The 19,014-nt window shown below is 33.3% G+C and overlaps 1 protein-coding gene across 10 annotated transcripts in view; it reads left to right on the top strand.

Annotated features, from left to right (window-relative positions):
* Positions 1 to 19,014, top strand: part of ASPH (aspartate beta-hydroxylase) — a 110,644-nt gene that overhangs the window by 9,382 nt on the left and 82,248 nt on the right. For 2 of the 10 annotated variants that reach the window (XM_072924682.1, XM_072924681.1), the window contains exons 1-4: positions 3,652 to 3,807; positions 7,097 to 7,246; positions 7,985 to 8,029; positions 9,298 to 9,366. In XM_072924682.1, the coding sequence (XP_072780783.1) occupies positions 3,717 to 3,807; positions 7,097 to 7,246; positions 7,985 to 8,029; positions 9,298 to 9,366 (355 nt within the window). In that variant the 5' untranslated portion in view covers positions 3,652 to 3,716. Of the gene's footprint in view, positions 1 to 3,648; positions 3,808 to 3,938; positions 4,096 to 7,096; positions 7,247 to 7,984; positions 8,030 to 9,297; positions 9,367 to 15,230; positions 16,588 to 19,014 lie in introns of those variants that run through there. The other 8 variants (XM_072924688.1, XM_072924687.1, XM_030266255.4 and 5 more) reach the window with 7 other exon arrangements.

Here is a 19,014-nt window from a genome sequence, read left to right as displayed (position 1 = left end):
ATGCTTATGATCCTAGAGGTTTTTTACATATTTTGTGATGCATCCCTTTTTATTGCCAACTGTTTTTTTCCCCTGCAGTTGGCCATTCCCAGCATCTCCACAATCAGCCTGCTTTGTTGTCTAATCCTGAATTTATGACTTTTCTCTTGCTTTCAGTATTTTTTTAGATTGTTTGTATAGTGGTTTATTTTACTATGAGAAATCTTAAATTTTACTGTGAAAAATTGAATTTCAGTTGGTTAATTTTTATTTCAAATGTATGTTCTCGTAATTGTATTTCCTTTGAAGTTAGTGCTTTTTCTGTTCCATCAGTTTCCTCATTCCTAATCAGTAAGTTTCTCATATAGATTATTAAGATTTTTTGGCAGGATGCCAAGGTATCTTTATAACCATAAAATCTAGATTATACAAAGTTCAGATCAGAGATCTAGTTTTTAATGAGAAAATAGTAATTAAAAAAACTGTTTCCTCCCCTTCTAATTTCCCTTAAGGTTGTAGTGCTGAAGAAAATTTCTTAGAAACTAAAAGGAAGAATCAATTTTGTATTGCAAAAATTTTTTATTTTTGCAATACAATATTTTTATCAACTTATTGAAAGTGAACCTTTACCTTAAACTTTGGATCTTACCTCTAAAGACCCTTCTGCCATAAAACAAACAAAAATTTCTGAGTATGGATACTAGTGAAAATTTAAGGTTGGAATATTTCAGAAATGATATCGTAAGTATTTTAGTAAAAATCTCTGTTCCATCTGTAAACACAGAGAAAATGGTAACCCTGTCTCCCTTTAAAAAATAAAATAGAGTTCATAAAGCACAGATTTGTCCTTAATGATTTCTACCCGTAATGTAAAGTAATGCAGAGTAAAAATAAAAGATGAAAATTATTTTGATTTTGGATTAGCACTTGGAATCATTATGGTGTAGGGACTTCTTGGAGTGTAACAGTTCAATATGTGCTTATTAAGTCAATTATAAAATACATATTACAAAAAGTCTGTGTGTGTACATACTCACATGACCTGTCTCTCAGTAGTGAGAATGAAAAAAACCCTTGTATTTTGATATAAAGGGGAAAATAGATAGGGGAATATCAACAGAGAAGGCTCTAAATTTCCTGAGACATTTCAGTCAAAATACTTTTTACAGACCCAACCCAATAAATCCCTCTGTCTAAAATCAGTTTAAAATAGTAATCTGCAGATCTATTAGTAACAGGGACTTGCAGCAGTTGCTTTATCATTAATCATATTGGACAAGATAATTTGCCAAAAATTTCAAGCAGTAGTAGGCCGTGCTTATAAAATAGAGGTTGTTTTGTCTTTGCACTGCTTCTAGTTATTCTCTGTTGTTGATAAGATGGTTCTTTTGTACCTTATTTTAGCTTCTTAATTCTTGCCAGTCTGCTTCTTACCACGCTGCATTTTCTTAAAAGCACGTTCTAAAGTCTCCCTTTAATCTAGCTGATTGATAGTTTTTACTTCTGAAATGTGATTTTTAGTGGTTTCTTTGAGATTAGTGTCTTATTGCTTTTTTTTTAGTGTGTATTTCTAGTTTCTAGTGACTGCTTGCTTTGTGCACCCTTATCTCCAAGTGATAAATCATAATTTCTTCCATATAACTTCCTAACCACCTTTGTGGAAAAGCTTAGCTTGATGATTTGAAACCTGACATTTTGTGTTCATAATAGACTTATTTTTCCTCTCTAAATTTCTTTGCTTGCACTTGGGTAGTGATGTAGAGGTGTAGCTAATGCTACTAGTCTGAATTGTCAATTATACTTCTATAAAATTAATTAAAATACATGTCTGTATAGTCGGAACACAACTAACTTGAAGATAGTTTTTAAATTTTGGAATAGTTATATAAATCAGGTGAAGAATAATAACTTTGAGTGTTAGGGAAGCAATTGGAAATACTTCAAAAAGAAGCAGAATCTGAACACAGTAGAGATGAGACATTGTAAGAAGTCTGCACTGTTGACTTTGCTATCCCAATGTCAAATTGCATTTGTAAGTAGATACAACTTAACCTTTGTCTTTCATAAAACTAACAAAAATGATATTGTGTGCTGTTTTGAGCTAACTGTGATCCATCTTGCTCTTGGTCCTTTTTCCTTTCGATGAGTTGGAAGAATTTACCCATTTTAGCTGTAGTGTCCCCTTTCAGGAAGGAAGATGTTTGTCATTCTTGCAATCAATTAATTTTTAAAGGCTAGAGGTCAAATATGTTAGTTCAGATTTGGAGTGTACATTTGAAATTAATTCCTTGATTCTCTCAACTCACTTTCCTTATAAGCCCTGTGGTTGCTGTCCCTGAATGGAGTTTGCTCACTTAGGTCTGAGTTAAAGGTGCCAAAAGGTGTGCTGCAATCATTATGGGCATTCTCCCAGATAATGTCTGGTTCAGACCGATCCCTCCAAAATATATATCAATGGACAGGGCAGTTCCCAGCATCAGTTAAATACTCTGTGAGTACTGGTGGTAAGATCTGTTGTCTGCAAATGCAGGTGCAGCTGAAGTGAATTTGCTATAAATTGCCTAATCTAATGCCTGTCAAAACACTGTGTTGTTTATATACAATAGAATACATATCATTGCATGTAAAATGATTTAAAATTTTTTTTTTTTATTTCTCCATGTTCAGTTACTTTCACTCTGTGTAAATTTCTCCCTGTTTTGCTCTTAATTGTTTCTGCTTCAGTTATGTCACTGAAATGTGCTAGTCAGGAGGTATTTCTTAAAGCATCTGATCCATTTAATGTATTCAAGTGGCTTTAAACATAGTTAAAAGATACACTAGTTATAGAATCAACTGCCTGTAGTTCCTTTTCATCCATATGAAAAGTCTTTAGCTCTAGTTCTATTTCTCAATTTTTCTTCCTTGAACTCTTGAGAATTGCATTTGCTGGATGTTAAAACCACAGGAGATATGTGTTGTTTTTCAAAGTAGCTGTAACATTCTTCTCTTCGCTCCATCATCTGTTCCATTCTGTTTGCTCCATTCTTCTGTTCACTGGTAGCTGTGTTATTTAAAGAAGCATGAGAGTAGTGGGGCAGAGTGGTAGATTCTAAAGCTTTTTTTACACTTGTAGTGAATGAGATATTAGTTTGTTTCTGACTTCCACCTAAAAGGAGCTGACTTTTGTTTGTAATGGGAAAATAATAGTTTGCTAAAATTGAAGATGGAAAAAAGTTGAAAAGTGTATTAATGGGTTTTTGCTCTCTTTCTGGTCCTTAAGAGGAGGATGTATTGGTGATTTAATTTATATAGCTTTAAATTGTACAAGCAATATGCATTTTTTCGAAATTTAAGGGAGGGGTGAGTGAGATAATTTAGTGTTAACCCTTTCTGGGAAGGATCTACCAGAAGTAAATACAATATGTACGCTTCTGATATGAAAATTCCTTGGCAAGAATGCATAAGGTTGGTTTCAAGTAATTCTGTTAGAAGACACAAACCTACATTATAGAAAGGAGTTGTCTCTTTCTTCTTAAAATAGTTAGCAAGTTTTAAATGAGTAGTCTCTACAGGGATACTAAGAGCCCAGTAGGGGAGTGCCAACATGGAGAAAGTTTCTTGGATGAGGGCCAGCGTAACAAATGCAAGCAGGCAAGCTTTGTGTCCAGACTTGTGTTTCAGCTAATGCGAACGGATTTAATGTCCTTAGAGATCAGGCACTGTGGCATAAATTGCAGCAGAAGTACTATAGTACAATGTGCTTGGTTTCATTCGCTGTTGTTTTTGATGTTGGAGGATTAAGGGGAGGGGAAAGGATCAAATACCCAGGATGCTCTGTTTGGAGGGGTAAGTGAATTTCATTGTCGTCAGAACTAGATTGCCATATGAGTTCTGAAAAGCGTTTGGCTCCTGAGGATAACTGCTCTAAAAATAGATTTGGAGGCGAGGTTTCTCTTGGGTCCAGTTTCAGGTTCCAGCTGAGCTGGCTTTAGGAAACCTGTTTGCTCCTGTTGCAAACAGGAGGATAACAGTGAGGATATTTCTTATTCTGCCTTCAGCATTAATTTTTGGATATCCTGACACACTCGCTCTGTTGGTGGGAATCGAGCACTAATGTTATGGCTGAGGACACAGGTATAATCCTAACCTTTTTATGGTGAGAAAATGGAAAATGTGTACTTGCAAATAGCAGTTATGTCTGATTTTATAATCATCAAAATAACTGGCTTACTATTGTATGTTTTCTTGCCAGTTTGCTGTCTAATCTGTGTTACAGGCTGCCTCTGTTCTCTCTGATTACGTCTTTTCTGGACTAGAGGTACTCTATGAGTTTATGGCTGGTGGTTAATTGTAAATAATTTTTTGCCTAATAGATCATAAATTAACATAAGAGATACTGGTTTGTCTTCAAATATTTGACTTCAGAGTTATTTTTAGAGTATGTAAAATTGCTAGGTGTCTTGAAGGTAAGCTAAAGTAAAAAGGTTTTCATACATTTTTAGGTGGATGTGACTTAATGGGGGGCGGATGAGGTATAGGATTTTATAGATTTGCTGTTGAGTGGTAGACCGTGCTTTAAGACTTTCTGATGTCTGCATAAAGACATCTGGTGGTGTAAGCACAGGCTTACCAGATATGGCAAGTGACCTACTTCTGGCATGGCTGGCAGCATGTGCAGGGAAAGGGCTTGGAGTTGAGAATTAACTGTTTGGAATGAGCTCTGAGCCAGCTTCAGTCCTTGCAGTGTTTTGTTCTGACCCTGCATGGAGCATTATTTGTGCAAATTGTAGGTAGATTTTTTCTTACATAACCTCCATTTATATAAAAGTGTTGTGTTATCACGCTGCCATGCTTGAGTTGTTATTCAAGAGTTTTGTAAATAATTTTGCTGTAAGGTAGAAAGCACCAGCAGTATGTCTTTGTGACTATTGTAAACTACATTCTTACAGCAAAATCTATTTTGGAGGAATTTGCATGAAACAATCTCTTATACTGGAAAAAATATGAATAGTTCTGCTTCATTATATAAATAGGTAGAATTTTCTTTCATTTTCCTGTTCTTCTGATAAGTAAAGCTTCTTTCTTGGAAGGCAAATAGCAGTAAATGGTAGAAAACAGTAAGGTAAATAAGTGTGAAATGCAGTAAGATCTTCTTTCCTGTTTGCTCTAGAACCAAGTTGCAATCTGGAATATTTTAAACTGTTTTTAACCTAAGGATTTAATTTTAAGTATATGCAAAATTTTCATTGACTGCCCTGCTATACAAGTGAAGCCCTGCTGTTACATACTATAATTGTTTATTTATAGTATTAACATTACCAATTCAAGAGTACTATAAGTAATTTTCATACAGTTGAACATATTTCTGAATGCAGACACTGCTTTTCTGTCCCTCAATTTTCAGGGTACCCATACATTTCCCACAAGAGAGATGTTACAATGAACTGTGTATATAGACTCTGCACACATATAATTAGAGAACTGTGCAGTAGCAAATGATATATGCCTGATGTGAGGCTAAGTTGCCTCAATTTCTCTCTGAATATTATTGGGCATTTGTGTTTAATGTAGAAAAGAAACTAAAAGTTGGTGTTTGATCTTTGAAGGGAGTAGTGTTAATAAAATAATTTTTTTTTTTCAGTAAAAGGCTGAGCTGAGTAAGAGTTCACATGGGTCAGTGGTTTTTATTTGGTCTGAACTTGGTATGAAGAACAATGAATGTAATAAAAGAGTATTTTATTACAACTGTAAACCTGCTGGCAAGCAGGGTCAGAGAGTACTTATATATAGTTCCTGTTACAAAAACAAGTCAGTTACCCATCTTGTTACTTATCTTTCAGCTATACCATTTTATTTTAAAAAACAATTGTGTTGATATTTAGCTTCTAAGAGTATTTTTTGTCTTTTTCTATGATCAGTGTTGATAAATACATCTAACATTTATTCAATTTGTATAAAAATAACTCCTTGGCTTATCTCAATATTCATGAAAATTTTTTTGCAGCATTCATTAAATCATGTAAGAAATAGTTTTGCTTGAATAACTGGGTCTGCAGGTGGCTGAGCAGGCAAAAGTTGTTTTTTAGAATGGAATGAAGTGGAATAGACTAATGAATTTGAAACTGCAGCCAAGTGCCACCCTTGCAGCAGTAATGTCGGGGGCAGAAGAGCAGACCTTGAGCTTTGGAGGAAGGCCACAGGCAGGCATCTTTCTGGTTACATGTTTATTTACTTTTATATATATATATGTATATGCATATCCCTCTTTCACTAAAACAATCCTAAAACAATAGACTAAGCAATGTATGTCTTCTCTAGTGATGATGCTCATTTGAGACTTGCTACACATATGCTGGGTCAAGGTCTTTCACTGTCATTTGTTTACAATTATGTGTAATTTTTTATATAGATTTACTTTCCATATGTGCAGTTATAAGTGAAACCATGATTTTTGTTATGTCTATGTCATCGTTTTACGTGTATGTTCCATAGGACTGAAATTCTAGAGTTGTGTAGCATGGAGTGAATCCCTGCTTAATTCTAAGCATCAGGGAAGGTAGTTTTAGTTGGCAAAGTGTTCTGAATTTGAAGTCTTACCCTTAACATAGGTCAGGTTTTATAGTTTTCTTAGGCTATTTGAATTGTCACGTTGGTTGTGTGAGCTATTTTGACTAGTTTTGAAACTCGATTTGGGAGAAATGCTTCTCTTGCAAATCTTTTCTGCTCACCATACTGGCCTCTGGTGGCAGTCTGGGAACTTCGGGGAACAAATGCAAAGCATTTCAAAAATGTGAAGCTCTGTGTAAACAGACAACAAAGGGGAGCAAGGCAGAATTTTCAGCTACCTTGTAAGACAAATTAGATAGGGACTTTTGGTGTTTGATTGGTTATGAGGCTTTTGCTTAGATAATCATCAAGCTTCTCACAGTAATTTACAGTGAAATTGAAAGTAAATAAAGGTGGTAAGTTTAAAAAAAAAAAATCAACCAAAAAAGTCCACAACAACAAAACCTACCATTGTTGCTCTAATGTCTAGTATTTAGTGTATCCATAAGCACCAAGTTTTATAATTGTATCCTCAATAATAACTTTCTAACTCTTACATCCATTTTCTCTTCTTGTTTTATTTTAACAGAGACTAAGCACGGAGGAAGCAAGAATGGAAAGAAAGAAGGCCTCTCTGGAAGCTCATTTTTCACCTGGTTTATGGTAATTGCTTTGCTGGGAGTTTGGACGTCAGTAGCAGTTGTCTGGTTTGAACTTGTAGATTATGAAGAAGTTCTAGGTAAGAATTCTAAATCTTAAGATTTTTCTAATAATGTTATGATATGCATTAAGTGAATGCCATTTTTTGTTTTTAGATAGGTGATTTGTCTACTGTAGTGTTTGCAAATTATCTACATGATAAGAATAGGCAGTGTGGTTCAAAATGTATGTTTTAATGCTGAGCACTATTATGATGTTAAAATGGGGATCTCATAAAAGGGTATTAACATCCTGTAGAATGTCTTTGTAACATATATGCTGTAGTTAATTTGAGAGGCCAGCTAAATGTGCAGTTTGAATGGAAGCTCTCAGAAACTCTCAGCAGTGGTTGAAAGTAGGCAGCTCATGCTAGCTGTGCTCTGATGGGCTGTCATGCCTGTAGGGGTCAGTACAGCTGATCAGTCATCCTCTCATGAGTGAGATGTTGAATGACCTCAGTTTTAAGCGTATAGTGGTGATAATTCTATCTATCTCAATATGACAATTTTAAGATAGTACTGGTTAATATAATATTTAAGCTTACAAATTAATATCTCAAATTTCAAGACGTATGTCCATAGGAACAGCCATTTTCCCTGATGTTGTAGGATTCAATATGCACTTTTGCACTGGTGGATTTACAAAATTTGCAAATTTGTTGGTACATGCTTTTTTTTGATCTGGACTGATTTTTTTTTCAGAGAAAATCTTCTGTTTTGAAACTTAACTGGGTCTAGTGATGCAAATAATATTTTTTGTATTTTTACCATGCATGCAGCCAAAGCAAAGGATTTCCGTTATAACTTGTCAGAGGTCCTACAAGGTAGGATATTAGAGAAATAATCTTGCTTTACAGTCCCTTGGCTGAAAGTTTTTATTTACTTTATTATGGTTTTAATTTTTTTAAAAAGAATTACGCTTCTTTTGCAATGACATGAAGCTCAGCCATTTATCATTTGTCTCATTCTTCATGGTTTTGAAGATGATATAATTCTTACTTCTAGAGACTTATATTTTTGCACCAGTCTACTGTGTTTATCCATAAACAGATATGGCTCCTTTCTATTGGTTTGCTTTCATAAAATGGTGATGAACATATTTTTCTATTCTAGACCCAAGTCGAAATTTTTTCTTCCACAAAACTGTTTTCTAATTTTATAAGTACCATATTACGAACTGTATTTCATTTATTTTGATAGCAAGAAAGTTCTACCTCCATTTAAAGAATGACAAGTGTAGAAAACTGTCAGACTATAAGGACACAAAGTTCTGCAAACTCTGTAGAGTTTGATCCTGTTAAAAGTTGTGTCTGAATTTTATCAAACCTATAATTAGATAACTCTCTGCTTAGTTTGGTGATCCCAGGACACTTAAAATCCTAGATACCATACTTTTATGCTAAAAATTCTATTTTAATAGAAACTGAGTTCTCCTTTTGCATATACTTAGGGCTGATTGAGCTGCAGTTTCAAAAACAAAAAAGTGAGAAAACTGATTTGTTAGTCTTACATGAAAGGATGGACAACTTTTTTTGTTTGCATGGAAGGTTATGCAATTGTTGCTAAAATTTGTGAATGGTTTTCCTTTGTCTAGGAAGTAGGCTGCTTACTTTCTATTAACTTGGCACTAAAAACTATATAGCTATATAGCTATCTATTTTCTGAGAATTTAGAATTGCAGAAAGCATGTAATCAGAAAACAAATGGCTATTATTTTACAAAGTTTTGTTTTTGTTATTTTCCCTCAAACATGTTGAATGCTTCTCATGAACTTAAATTTTATTCTGAGCAAAGCATGTCCATGTCAAGTACATAATTATAGACTTGCTTTAAATCTACAGGCTGCAAAATCAATGCAGGAAAAAGACAAACTTGTGTTTGGTCTGAAGTGCAGGAAATACAGAAAGAAACTTGAAATATTTGAGTATTTACCAGGAAATATAAAATGTAGTTAAGAATATTACAGCTAGATTGTTAAAAAACATATGGTAACAACCTATCATTGACAGTCAATCATTGCACATTGAACACTGTGCTGGACACAAATAGCCAAATCCCTAATTGTCTTTTCTTCCTCTCTTTGGACTTCTAGGCAAGCTTGGGGTATATGATGCTGACGGAGATGGAGATTTTGATGTGGAAGATGCTAAAGTATTGCTAGGCAAGTACAAATACAGGTGGAACAATCTATATAATTTAGTTGGCATATTCAAGTTTTGCTTTTTTGTTTTTAAGTCAAAACAATATTTCTGGTTTGTTGTTTTCTTCCTAGTTTGAAAACTTAAGTTGATTTCATTGTGATGAGTTTTTCCTTAAAGCAAGTTGTAGGTCATTTTTGTTCTTTTTCTTCTAACATAGCAATGTTAGCAGAAAGCATTTAATCTTACAGGATGATTTTTAAATTAGGTGGTTGATGCTACTGTATTGAATGTTAAAAGAAGGTTGTGATTATCAATAAATTTATCAGATGCAGGACCTAAGATGCTTCTAGAATGAAAACATTATGTTAACATGTTAAGCCAGGTCCATTTTAAAATTACTTAAATGTGCCTTTGTACTTCTTAGATTACTATTTGTGTGGAGTATTTTTTGTATTGTCTTCCCTCTATTCTGAATTCTCAACAAGTCTGTTCATTTTTTTTGCCCTTCAGAAGTAGTACATGATATGAATTTTTCTTCTCTGGCATTGAAACAATGGGTTTAGGCTTCTGTTCCTTGTAATTTGTGAGAATGTCTTTCTGCTCACTGTGTATCTTCAAAGGGAAATTTCAATTCTAGACATGCTTTATGATAGTGATGTTTACTTACATATTTTAAAGCACTGCCTTCTTCAGCTTCAGTCAAGTCTTGGATAGACACTTCTTGCCTACCTGATGGTAGAAATTTTACTTAAGTTTACTTTCTTTAGATTTCCTTTAGTTAGTTTGTTCAAATTTGAACCTCTACTGAGCACATAAACCTGTAAAATTAAACAAATGAACAAAGCAACGAACCCCCCAGCTAACAGTTTGAGCAGAGGACAAAATAGAATGTATCAAACTAGTCAAAGTTATCAGTAGTACATTAGGATGTTATAGTTTGCTATTTCTAATTCATACTCTATAAAAATCAGCTTATCTTATTTTTCCTACTTTTATCTGGAGAAGTAAGCAAGTCTTTGGGAGGATGTCTGTTCATTTGTTTAATCCCTTCATGATATATAGAAAACCATGTAATCAACTGAATCAGTTTGCAGTGGTGTGAATGTGAGAGTCACTCCAAAAAATTTCCAGCACTCCTATTGGCTACAGAGCTACAGATTGGGTGTTAATTATAATTGGTGACTAAGATAATACTTGTATAGTTATAATTCTAATCTATCTCTGTCTATTATGTAGTGTATAGAAACTGGATATCCTTTTCTTGACGGTCATATACAGGCAGAAACATTCTGCTGCTTTGTTCTATCTCTGTTTTATGCAGCCTGATATAGCTGGGAGTTCTGCCAGTACATGAAAGTGTTTCTATTCTAAGCTTGTCTTATCATGCATTTAAACCTTGTACTTCAAATGTGACCTTAAAAGGTCACAGATCAAGATTTATTTTTATTATTTTTGAAAAGTTACTTAGAAATATGATTTAATATCACTTAAATTTGAAAATAATTTTTGCAGGATGAAAGAAATCATAAATTTTAAAGTTTTGTGACAGTGAGAAAATTATGTATATAAAAAAATATTTTTTCCAATAACAAGCATGTTATATTATTAACTGAACTTTCCTCTAAGTTACTGTGCTTGTTTACATTTACATTTAAAATGTAATACAAAATAAAAGATCAGTACCACAATGCAGACTGAAATTTTTTCATTGATGTAGAAACAGGAAGCCTGGATTCCATCTTGAGGAATTTTTCTTCCAGAATTAAATCATTGTAGTAAAGGAAACAGAGTAAGCCTACTTTCTGAATATTAAGTGCAAAACACCTTTTATTTGTGAGGATTTTGTTAGGAAGGTGTATTATTTTCTGGGATTTTTTTCTGGGTCAGACTGCCATAACAGCAAGTGGTTTCTCTGGTGCAAAAGGAGTTACTGTAGTTAGGTGTTTAATGATAGGGATTCATATGCTTTATTCTCTTTTGTTCTTTAGCTATTACAGCACTAGTATAGTGTATTGAACAGTGGTTTAATGTTGTCCACTTCCATAACCTTTAGTGTTCAGTACAAATTTCAAGATTGAATATCATGTTAATGAAAAAATTAAATATCTTAATATTAAGTTTAAATTCATTTAACTAACATTTTGAAAAATGCTTCTACTGGAATGAGTTTATATTTCAAATAACGGTTTAATAGCTGATAATTTAATAATTTTCTGTATTACTTGGCTATACCTAAATAGAATAATTAAAATTTATATTTTATTTCTTGTTTGTATAAGCTTTGATAAGATCTGTTCTTTATTATTTGTTGGAATCAAAGTGGGTTTCATGATTAGGTTCTCTTGAGGATTTTTATAATTTTCAAAAGGATGTGCGAGAAATTTGTTCTTCCCCTCTTCCCCCACTCCTTGTGTAAATGAAGTAAAAAACCCAAAAAAACCAAGCCATCTGCATCCCCTCCAGTCAACCAACCCCAAGTAATTATGGAGTATTATAGCATTAATTTTAAAATTATCTGTGGTGGAAATGAAAACTTGTTGAAGCTAATTTGCCATTATCTTGCAGATTTTGTCTTTTTCATAGATATTTCTGAGGTTCTGTTTACAGACTTCCTTCTGGTAATGGGAAGAGAGGCTCTGTAACTTGCTCCTTTGGGGGCTGCTGTTTGCAGTACTTTGCTTCCCAGTTTTTGTCCACTCCAGTTGTTCTCAGAAGGGTGTTATTCTTAGGGAGAGTGCTACACATATGACCTTGCTTTAAATCAGTATAGTGAAGCAGTGGCTTTAGTGGTATTACCAAAAAAGTGGGATGTATAGGGGTACCAGTGTCTGTTGTATTAGTCACTTTGGAGTTACGCTGTTACTTTTGTACTTACCTCCCTTTTAACAAGCAACAATATCCTGAGAAATTCTCCTTAAATGCTTGCAGTAGTTAGTACAGTTTTGGAACTGCAGCCACAGAAAACAATCCGTTTATTGTTCTTGTGCATTTAGTTCAGAGTAGTCCAGCTATGCAGAAAATGGCAAAACCCCATCCTCGTGTATCAGCAGTCAAATGGTAATAAGCAGTAGAATCCAAGTAAAAAAAAATCTTAATTTCTTCTGGTTCACCTCCAGTAGAAAAATATGTTTGCAGGCAGTCACACTGAGATTGCACATTCAAAAAATCTATAGTGAGATCATAGGTTAAAAAGAATGCTTTTGCACAGTTCAGCTGTTTAGGATAAATTTCATTCTCTTCCCTATTTTTCTTGTGTTCTACTCTAGCGCTTTCAACTATTGGCTTGTGCTCATTTTCAGAAGAAGAGGTGTTTACAGGAAAATAAATATTTTGTCTTGTTAAATGCATGTAGGGAAGTCCAGTGCCCTACTTGTGGTAACTATTGAATGGACAAATATTTTGACTCCTTTCTTACTTGGAGTCTTGGAATAAAGACTTCTCTTGGAATGAAGTAGCTATATTCTTTCGAGTTCCTGCTTTAGTAGGGTATGGATGATCTGCTTTTGTCACCATTTTCAGATACTTGTTATGATGTTTTTGTGAGCTTATCAGTTATTACTCTGAAAAACACTTCTTGATTATGGGGGTGAATGGAGATGAAAACCAGGGTATTAATGAGTTGGCAGTTTTTCTATACTCTTTAAAATCCTGTGGTTTTTTTCCTTCAACTCAGCTGAAGTGTTGCCGGAGGGTTTTTCTTGGTTTTGTTCTTGGGTTTATTTTGTTAAATTCAAAGGCCATTCTTTTCATCTGGGATAATTTTTGCAAAGAATTGGAAAGAAAAGGTTTAGTTTTTTGGGGTTTTTTTGTGGGTTTTTTTTGGTTGTTTTTTTTTTTTTTTTGACAAAGACTGTAAGACATATTCTTCCAATTTCTGTGGTTCCCTTTGGAGTGCTAATATTTTCAAAGAAAATAATGCTGCTATACTCAGTTTTACAAATATAATTGCCCAAAAGTCTTATTCTTGTCTTTTGCAATAACAGGGGCATCTATACAATTCTGTACATGTGGACAAAAATTACTTCTTGAGTTCTTTTGGGAGGAGTGTGTTGGTTTTTTTCTTTTGTTGGATTTTTTTTGTTTTTCCCCCATTATGTTTTTATATGAGATTATGACAGACTAGGATGACACAAGCATTATTTCTGTATTTATAACTTGGATTTTACTTTTAGGATTTTTAGATTCAAGTTTCCATTCTTATATCGAGATTTTGTTCTTCAATAAATATCCTTACTTCAGTTTATGTCTTTATATCTTGTATTACCCAAATTTTGAAAACAAATGACAATAATTGAATACTGTGCATAAAGTTGTTTATAAAATTTAATTTTTATAGAACTAAGCCATGGAAGAAGTTGGAGAGGGATATTTATAATACCTTGATTGCCTCCTGGATTCAATCTATCATTTTTATACCTTTGGGCTATCCAGTGAAAAGTTAAAGAGAATGGCTGGTCACTCAAGTAGAGGTTCTGGACATCCAGGTACAAGGATGTGGAATATCATGGACTTGGAAATTTCTTTAGAATTATCATTGATAATTTCACTATGTGCTGTAAGAAAAACATGTTGAAATGTGTTAAATGTCTCTGCCATGATTTTTTCTATCTTGATTGTTTCATTAACCTGCATCTAATATTGCTTTGTAATCTGCATGTGCAACACGTTCACTTAATTTTATGTTTAAACAATCTGTCTTCACCTTTAGTTCACTTTTCTGCTTGTCTTTCAAAACAAATGAAGGTTTGTTCTGGTTAGAAGTGGGGGAAATTCCTCCCTCTGCAGATTTAAAGCATACCAGTCATTTGTTGTTTCCTGGTCATTCTCTTGTGCTTTTCTTAGAATGGAAAATTTGAAATATTATTTAGTAACAACTGTAAAACAGAGATTTTAATTAAAAAAAAAAACAAAACAAAACAAACAGACCTATGCAAGACCTCCCCAAAAACAGGAGGGGAAAAAAGCATAAGCCATGGCTTATTTGCACTTTACCAATGCCATTTAGATCAGTGGGTCTTGTAACATAAAATAGTAACTTCTAATATTAGGGTCTTTAGCAGTGATGAGATCACTCTTTGCTGTTCTAGCCTTCTCTACTTTAGCTCTTTATCTTGCTTTAGATTTTCTATATAAGAAAACTTACACCCTGTATTGGCTGCCTACTCATTTTTATCTGGTGTTCTGTATATCCTCAGGTGTGGAAATAATTCCTGAGGATCAAGTCCATCATACAGAAATCTATCATATAAAAAATGTTTGAGAAACATCTTAAAAAACCCAAAGAAGCAAACAAACTGCAAACCCACCAATTAGAATCCTCACTTCTAAGCAAAATCAAAATTCTCCATGGATAAGAATGTTATCCTTAGCAGTGTGTCTGTGACAAGATTGTTTATGTACTCATTTAAATGTTATTCTCAGCCATCAGTTGCAAGCTCTCAAAATTGAACATAATGGTTTAAAAAATAAAGAAAACAAATTGGGTGATTTTAAAGTAGTACAAGATTACTGATAAAAAAATTATCTTAAGGTGAATGCTTTGGCAGAAAACCTGAATATAAATGGATTTTATTTTAGGACTAGGAAGAAGGGAAAGCAAAGCTATTGCCTTTTTTTCTCTCTCTCTCTTTTTTTTTTTTTTTTTTTTTTTAGTAAGATTCTGGCATAATATTTTGCATGTTTATTGCCCAAATTATAGTCTGTATTGGAAAGATTCAACTTTCTTAACATCCTTCAATTTCCTAGTTAGCATTCCTCTAAAGACTTCTCTCTGTGATAAGAGATGTCTTTCACAGATCCTTCTTTTACAGTTTCCTCTTTCCACCTAACTGCTGTCTCTTTTTTTCCCCTTCCCTCTCTCTCTCTTTCCTCTATTCTTGTATAGGCCTGACCAAAGATGGCAGTAATGAAAATATTGATTCCCTTGAGGAAGTCCTTAATATTTTAGCAGAGGAAAGCTCTGATTGGTTTTATGGCTTTCTCTCATTTCTCTATGATGTATTGACTCCTTTTGAAATACTAGAAGAAGAAGAGAGCGAAGCTGCAGATGATGTTGATGGAACGTCACAGAATGAAGGGGTTCAGGGAAAAAAGACTTGTGTTATTTTGGATTTACAGAACCAGTGACTGAAAGACTAATTTGATTGGCTTTCAAAAATGTCCATGAAATCATCAGCTTTAATATAGCAAGAATTTATGGCATTGAGTGGACCTTCCCAAATGGACACTCTAAAGACTGAACTAAAGTTAGCCATGCAATACTATTTCAGTAGCTGAAAGCCTTTCAATAATTTTCCCATTTTTGTGACAGGATGGCAAATATTACACAAGTGTGTAAATATGTAGAATAAAACGTGTATCTGTGGTTGTGTAGTTGGTTTCTGTATGTGCTTCAATTTGTGCATTTTGTGCACAAAATTTACAAAGCTTAAGTGTAATAATCTCTACTGTTAACACTATAGCATTTGTCTTTCTAGCAAACATTAACTGAAGCATTTTGTAACAGCCTTGAATGTAAAGTATTATAGCATGACTGCATTTTGTAAATACATATTTTTATGTTAATCCTTAATATAGTCATGACAATGATAATTCTCTATATTATATTTTGAAATATAATTTTAATAAATAACTTATTTTGTGATTCACTGATTTCTCAGATAGGTTCTTTTTACTTGTTCAAAGAAAAGCACTAATTTATAAGTGCTTGAAAATTCTACAGAAACATTTATTTCTAAGTTAGCTAACTTCATGTATTCAGAAGCTACACTGTCGTATGGTTTATTCCCACTGATTTGTCTATTTTCAAACTATCTTCAGTCATTTCTTTAAAATGACAATCACGTCACAAGGGCTGTTCCAAATTTCTTTTAGCTTTTAAGGTGGGCCTTCTGTGCAAGCGGGAAGCTATGATTATGTCTTTCTAATGTAATACTGAATATATTAAAGACTAATTGAAAATTAGAATTTAATGTCTTCTATTCCTTGAGAAATTTAAGTATTCAATGTAGTTTTACAAATTTGAATATTTTTCTTGTGAAACTGTTTTATGACAGTTTTTCCAAAAATACTTTTCATGTATGTGAATTCTGTCTGCTATCATGAAGTTACTGGTATAGAAAGGACAGTTTATAATTGTGTCCTGCAGTTTGTATGAGGTATCAAAAGCTGAAATGGAACTGTCCTTTTAAAACATGAATAATGTACTCAAACAAATTACTATTAAAAATTGTATAAAATTGTATTTTGTAATGCCTGCTTTGCTTAAGTTTGTACTGGTTTCCTATATGAAGTTGATACCCAAGTTTAAACATTTGTAGTTGCAGGCTGTAGTAGACTGAAATTTTAACATCTTTTAAAAATAAATAAAATTTCACTTACTTTGGCATGCCATTTTTAAAGCAATTTAACACGCCTGCTTGAAAAAAATTTCCTCTAGATCATCCAATTCAGGGTACTATATAATCTTTTAAAAGTTATAAAAATGTGCTAGTGTTAAGCAAGTGAAATGTAATGGGCTAATACTGCTACTCAAGATTTATTAATTAAATAGAGCCATGAGAGCATTGGTCACATTTTCTACCAAATATCTGGGGATTAGGATATAAGAAAGCTAGCAAGATATAAATTTAGTGGTTTTTAAAATAAGATATACAAAGTGTAAGTTAAAAAAAAATAAATAAACCCCTAAACATTATAAAAATAAATGCTAGTAGATATAGAATATTACTCAGCGGTTTGTTAGCAAGTGCAAGAAACTTGCAGTGTCTGAGATGCAGGAAATAAGTAAGCTTGGGTTGTTTTATTTTGTTTGAGAATTTTTTAAATCTCAATTTTTGAAGAAGATTTGAATTGGAAATAAGAGTTTCAACACTGTTTTCGGCTAATAATACCTCTCAATGTGAATTTAAAAATTGTCATGGAACACTGAATTCTATTGTAGATGGTTCAGTAATGGAACTAGGTAGCCAGAAAGTGAAGAGAAACATCTGCTATAAGAATTATATATAATGAAGTTTATACAAAATTGTTTAAAAATGAATTGATAAACTGGAAATTTTTCAAGTGAAATCGAGGTGGCTTGCTTAAACCATGAGAAAGCTACAGGCACTGAGGTGATCATTAAACAGTAAATTTGTTTAATGTGGGCTGCAGATATGAAAGGCAGGCCAACAAAGTTCTGATTTGATATCATGCAACTTCCTGTTTGGTTTTAGTAAGCTCGAAAATAATTATAGTGGGAATGAAGAATTTGTCAGGGGAGAAGGGGTGAGGGGTGAATGCAAGAATGCAAAGACCCAAAGACCTAAGTAAATATATTTGTAGGGTACTTCATTTTGGGAAAATAGTCTTCTCAGAAGTGTTCTGTTTTGCCTGGGGTTGTTCCTGTTGAGATAACAATTGAACTCTCATCCATGGATCTCTTCGGAAGTTTGGGAAGAGTTGGTTTTCATGTATTCTGTTAATCGTTGTGATTACAAGCAGAACTTGGCTAGTAAGGGTGACAATAAGATTTAGTTCAGTCTTCGGTTATATCAGCATGGCAAGCTTTTTTATTTGTTTATTAATTTGTTTTAAAAAAAGCATTAGAAAGCAAAAAATGTTAAGCTGAGTATGATATGTAGATAAGCAAAGAAAACTGAACAGTATCCCAATTTGCTTGCAAGTCCTCACAAATAGTTTGAAATTAGTTGAGGAACTTGAAAACTAGATTTTAAATTTAATTATTTGTCATTAAAATTTTTTAAAGTATTTTTACAGTGTGAGTTGAATGCTGTGGCATTTTGCCTTCTATTATGTTAGAATAATTATTTTAGAGAGCAAGGCTGCTACTTTTTCCTGCAGTTTCTGGTTTGAGAATTTAAAACAGGAGAAAATTAGTAGCAAACAATGTTGGAACTTGCTGGGTTTTATACCTAGCAAGGAATACAACTTTACTGATTTTATATTAAATTGGACATGCGGGTTTCATTAGATACCTTCATATTCCTTACGGTTAATTTGTATTAAGTTCTCAGAATGACAGAAATAAATATCTGTGACTAAAACTGTAGTGTTCCAGTTTGTCCAGTGTTTTTAGAAATCTGTGGGCTGTTTTGTTTTGTCATTTCTTGGTAAATGTTTGATATTTTAATTGCCAGTCTTCAAACAAAATACTGCATTAACCTTTGTAGTAAAGCTTTTGCTTGCTTTCTTGTGATACTAATCAAACTAAATTGATAGGGGTAAAAATCCTTAATACCTGTACATCTGAAATGGCTTAAAACTTTTGGGGGCTTTGAACCCCAGATTTCTGTGACCACCTTCAGCAGTATTTAATTTGAAGGTTAAAGAGTGTTATATGGTAGAGAGAAATCACAATGCTCATACTATATAGAATAACTTTGAATTGAAGAATTCAATAAAAAATAGAGGAAAGAATAAAGAGTACCGAGATTGTTTGCATATCTGTTAAAATTTTTATTGTAAAAATTTTTGCCAGTGTTTCCCCCCTGCCCCCTTTAAAAAATTTTCATTATTAGTTAGCTTCAATTGTCTGGCTTTAGAAGAAATCAGATTTTCATAACTGTTATTGGTATAGGTTGCATTTAGATGGCAGCACAGAAGAAGAAGGTGTTGAAGCACGAGAAAGATTTTAATTTCATTTCATGGTCAGATGGGAGAGGTAA

The sequence above is a fragment of the Taeniopygia guttata genome, chromosome 2 (genome assembly GCF_048771995.1).
Source record: "Taeniopygia guttata chromosome 2, bTaeGut7.mat, whole genome shotgun sequence".
Lineage (NCBI taxonomy): Eukaryota > Metazoa > Chordata > Aves > Passeriformes > Estrildidae > Taeniopygia > Taeniopygia guttata.
The sequence above is the reverse complement of the archived record's forward strand: the minus strand, read 5'-3'. Positions and strand labels throughout refer to the sequence as shown.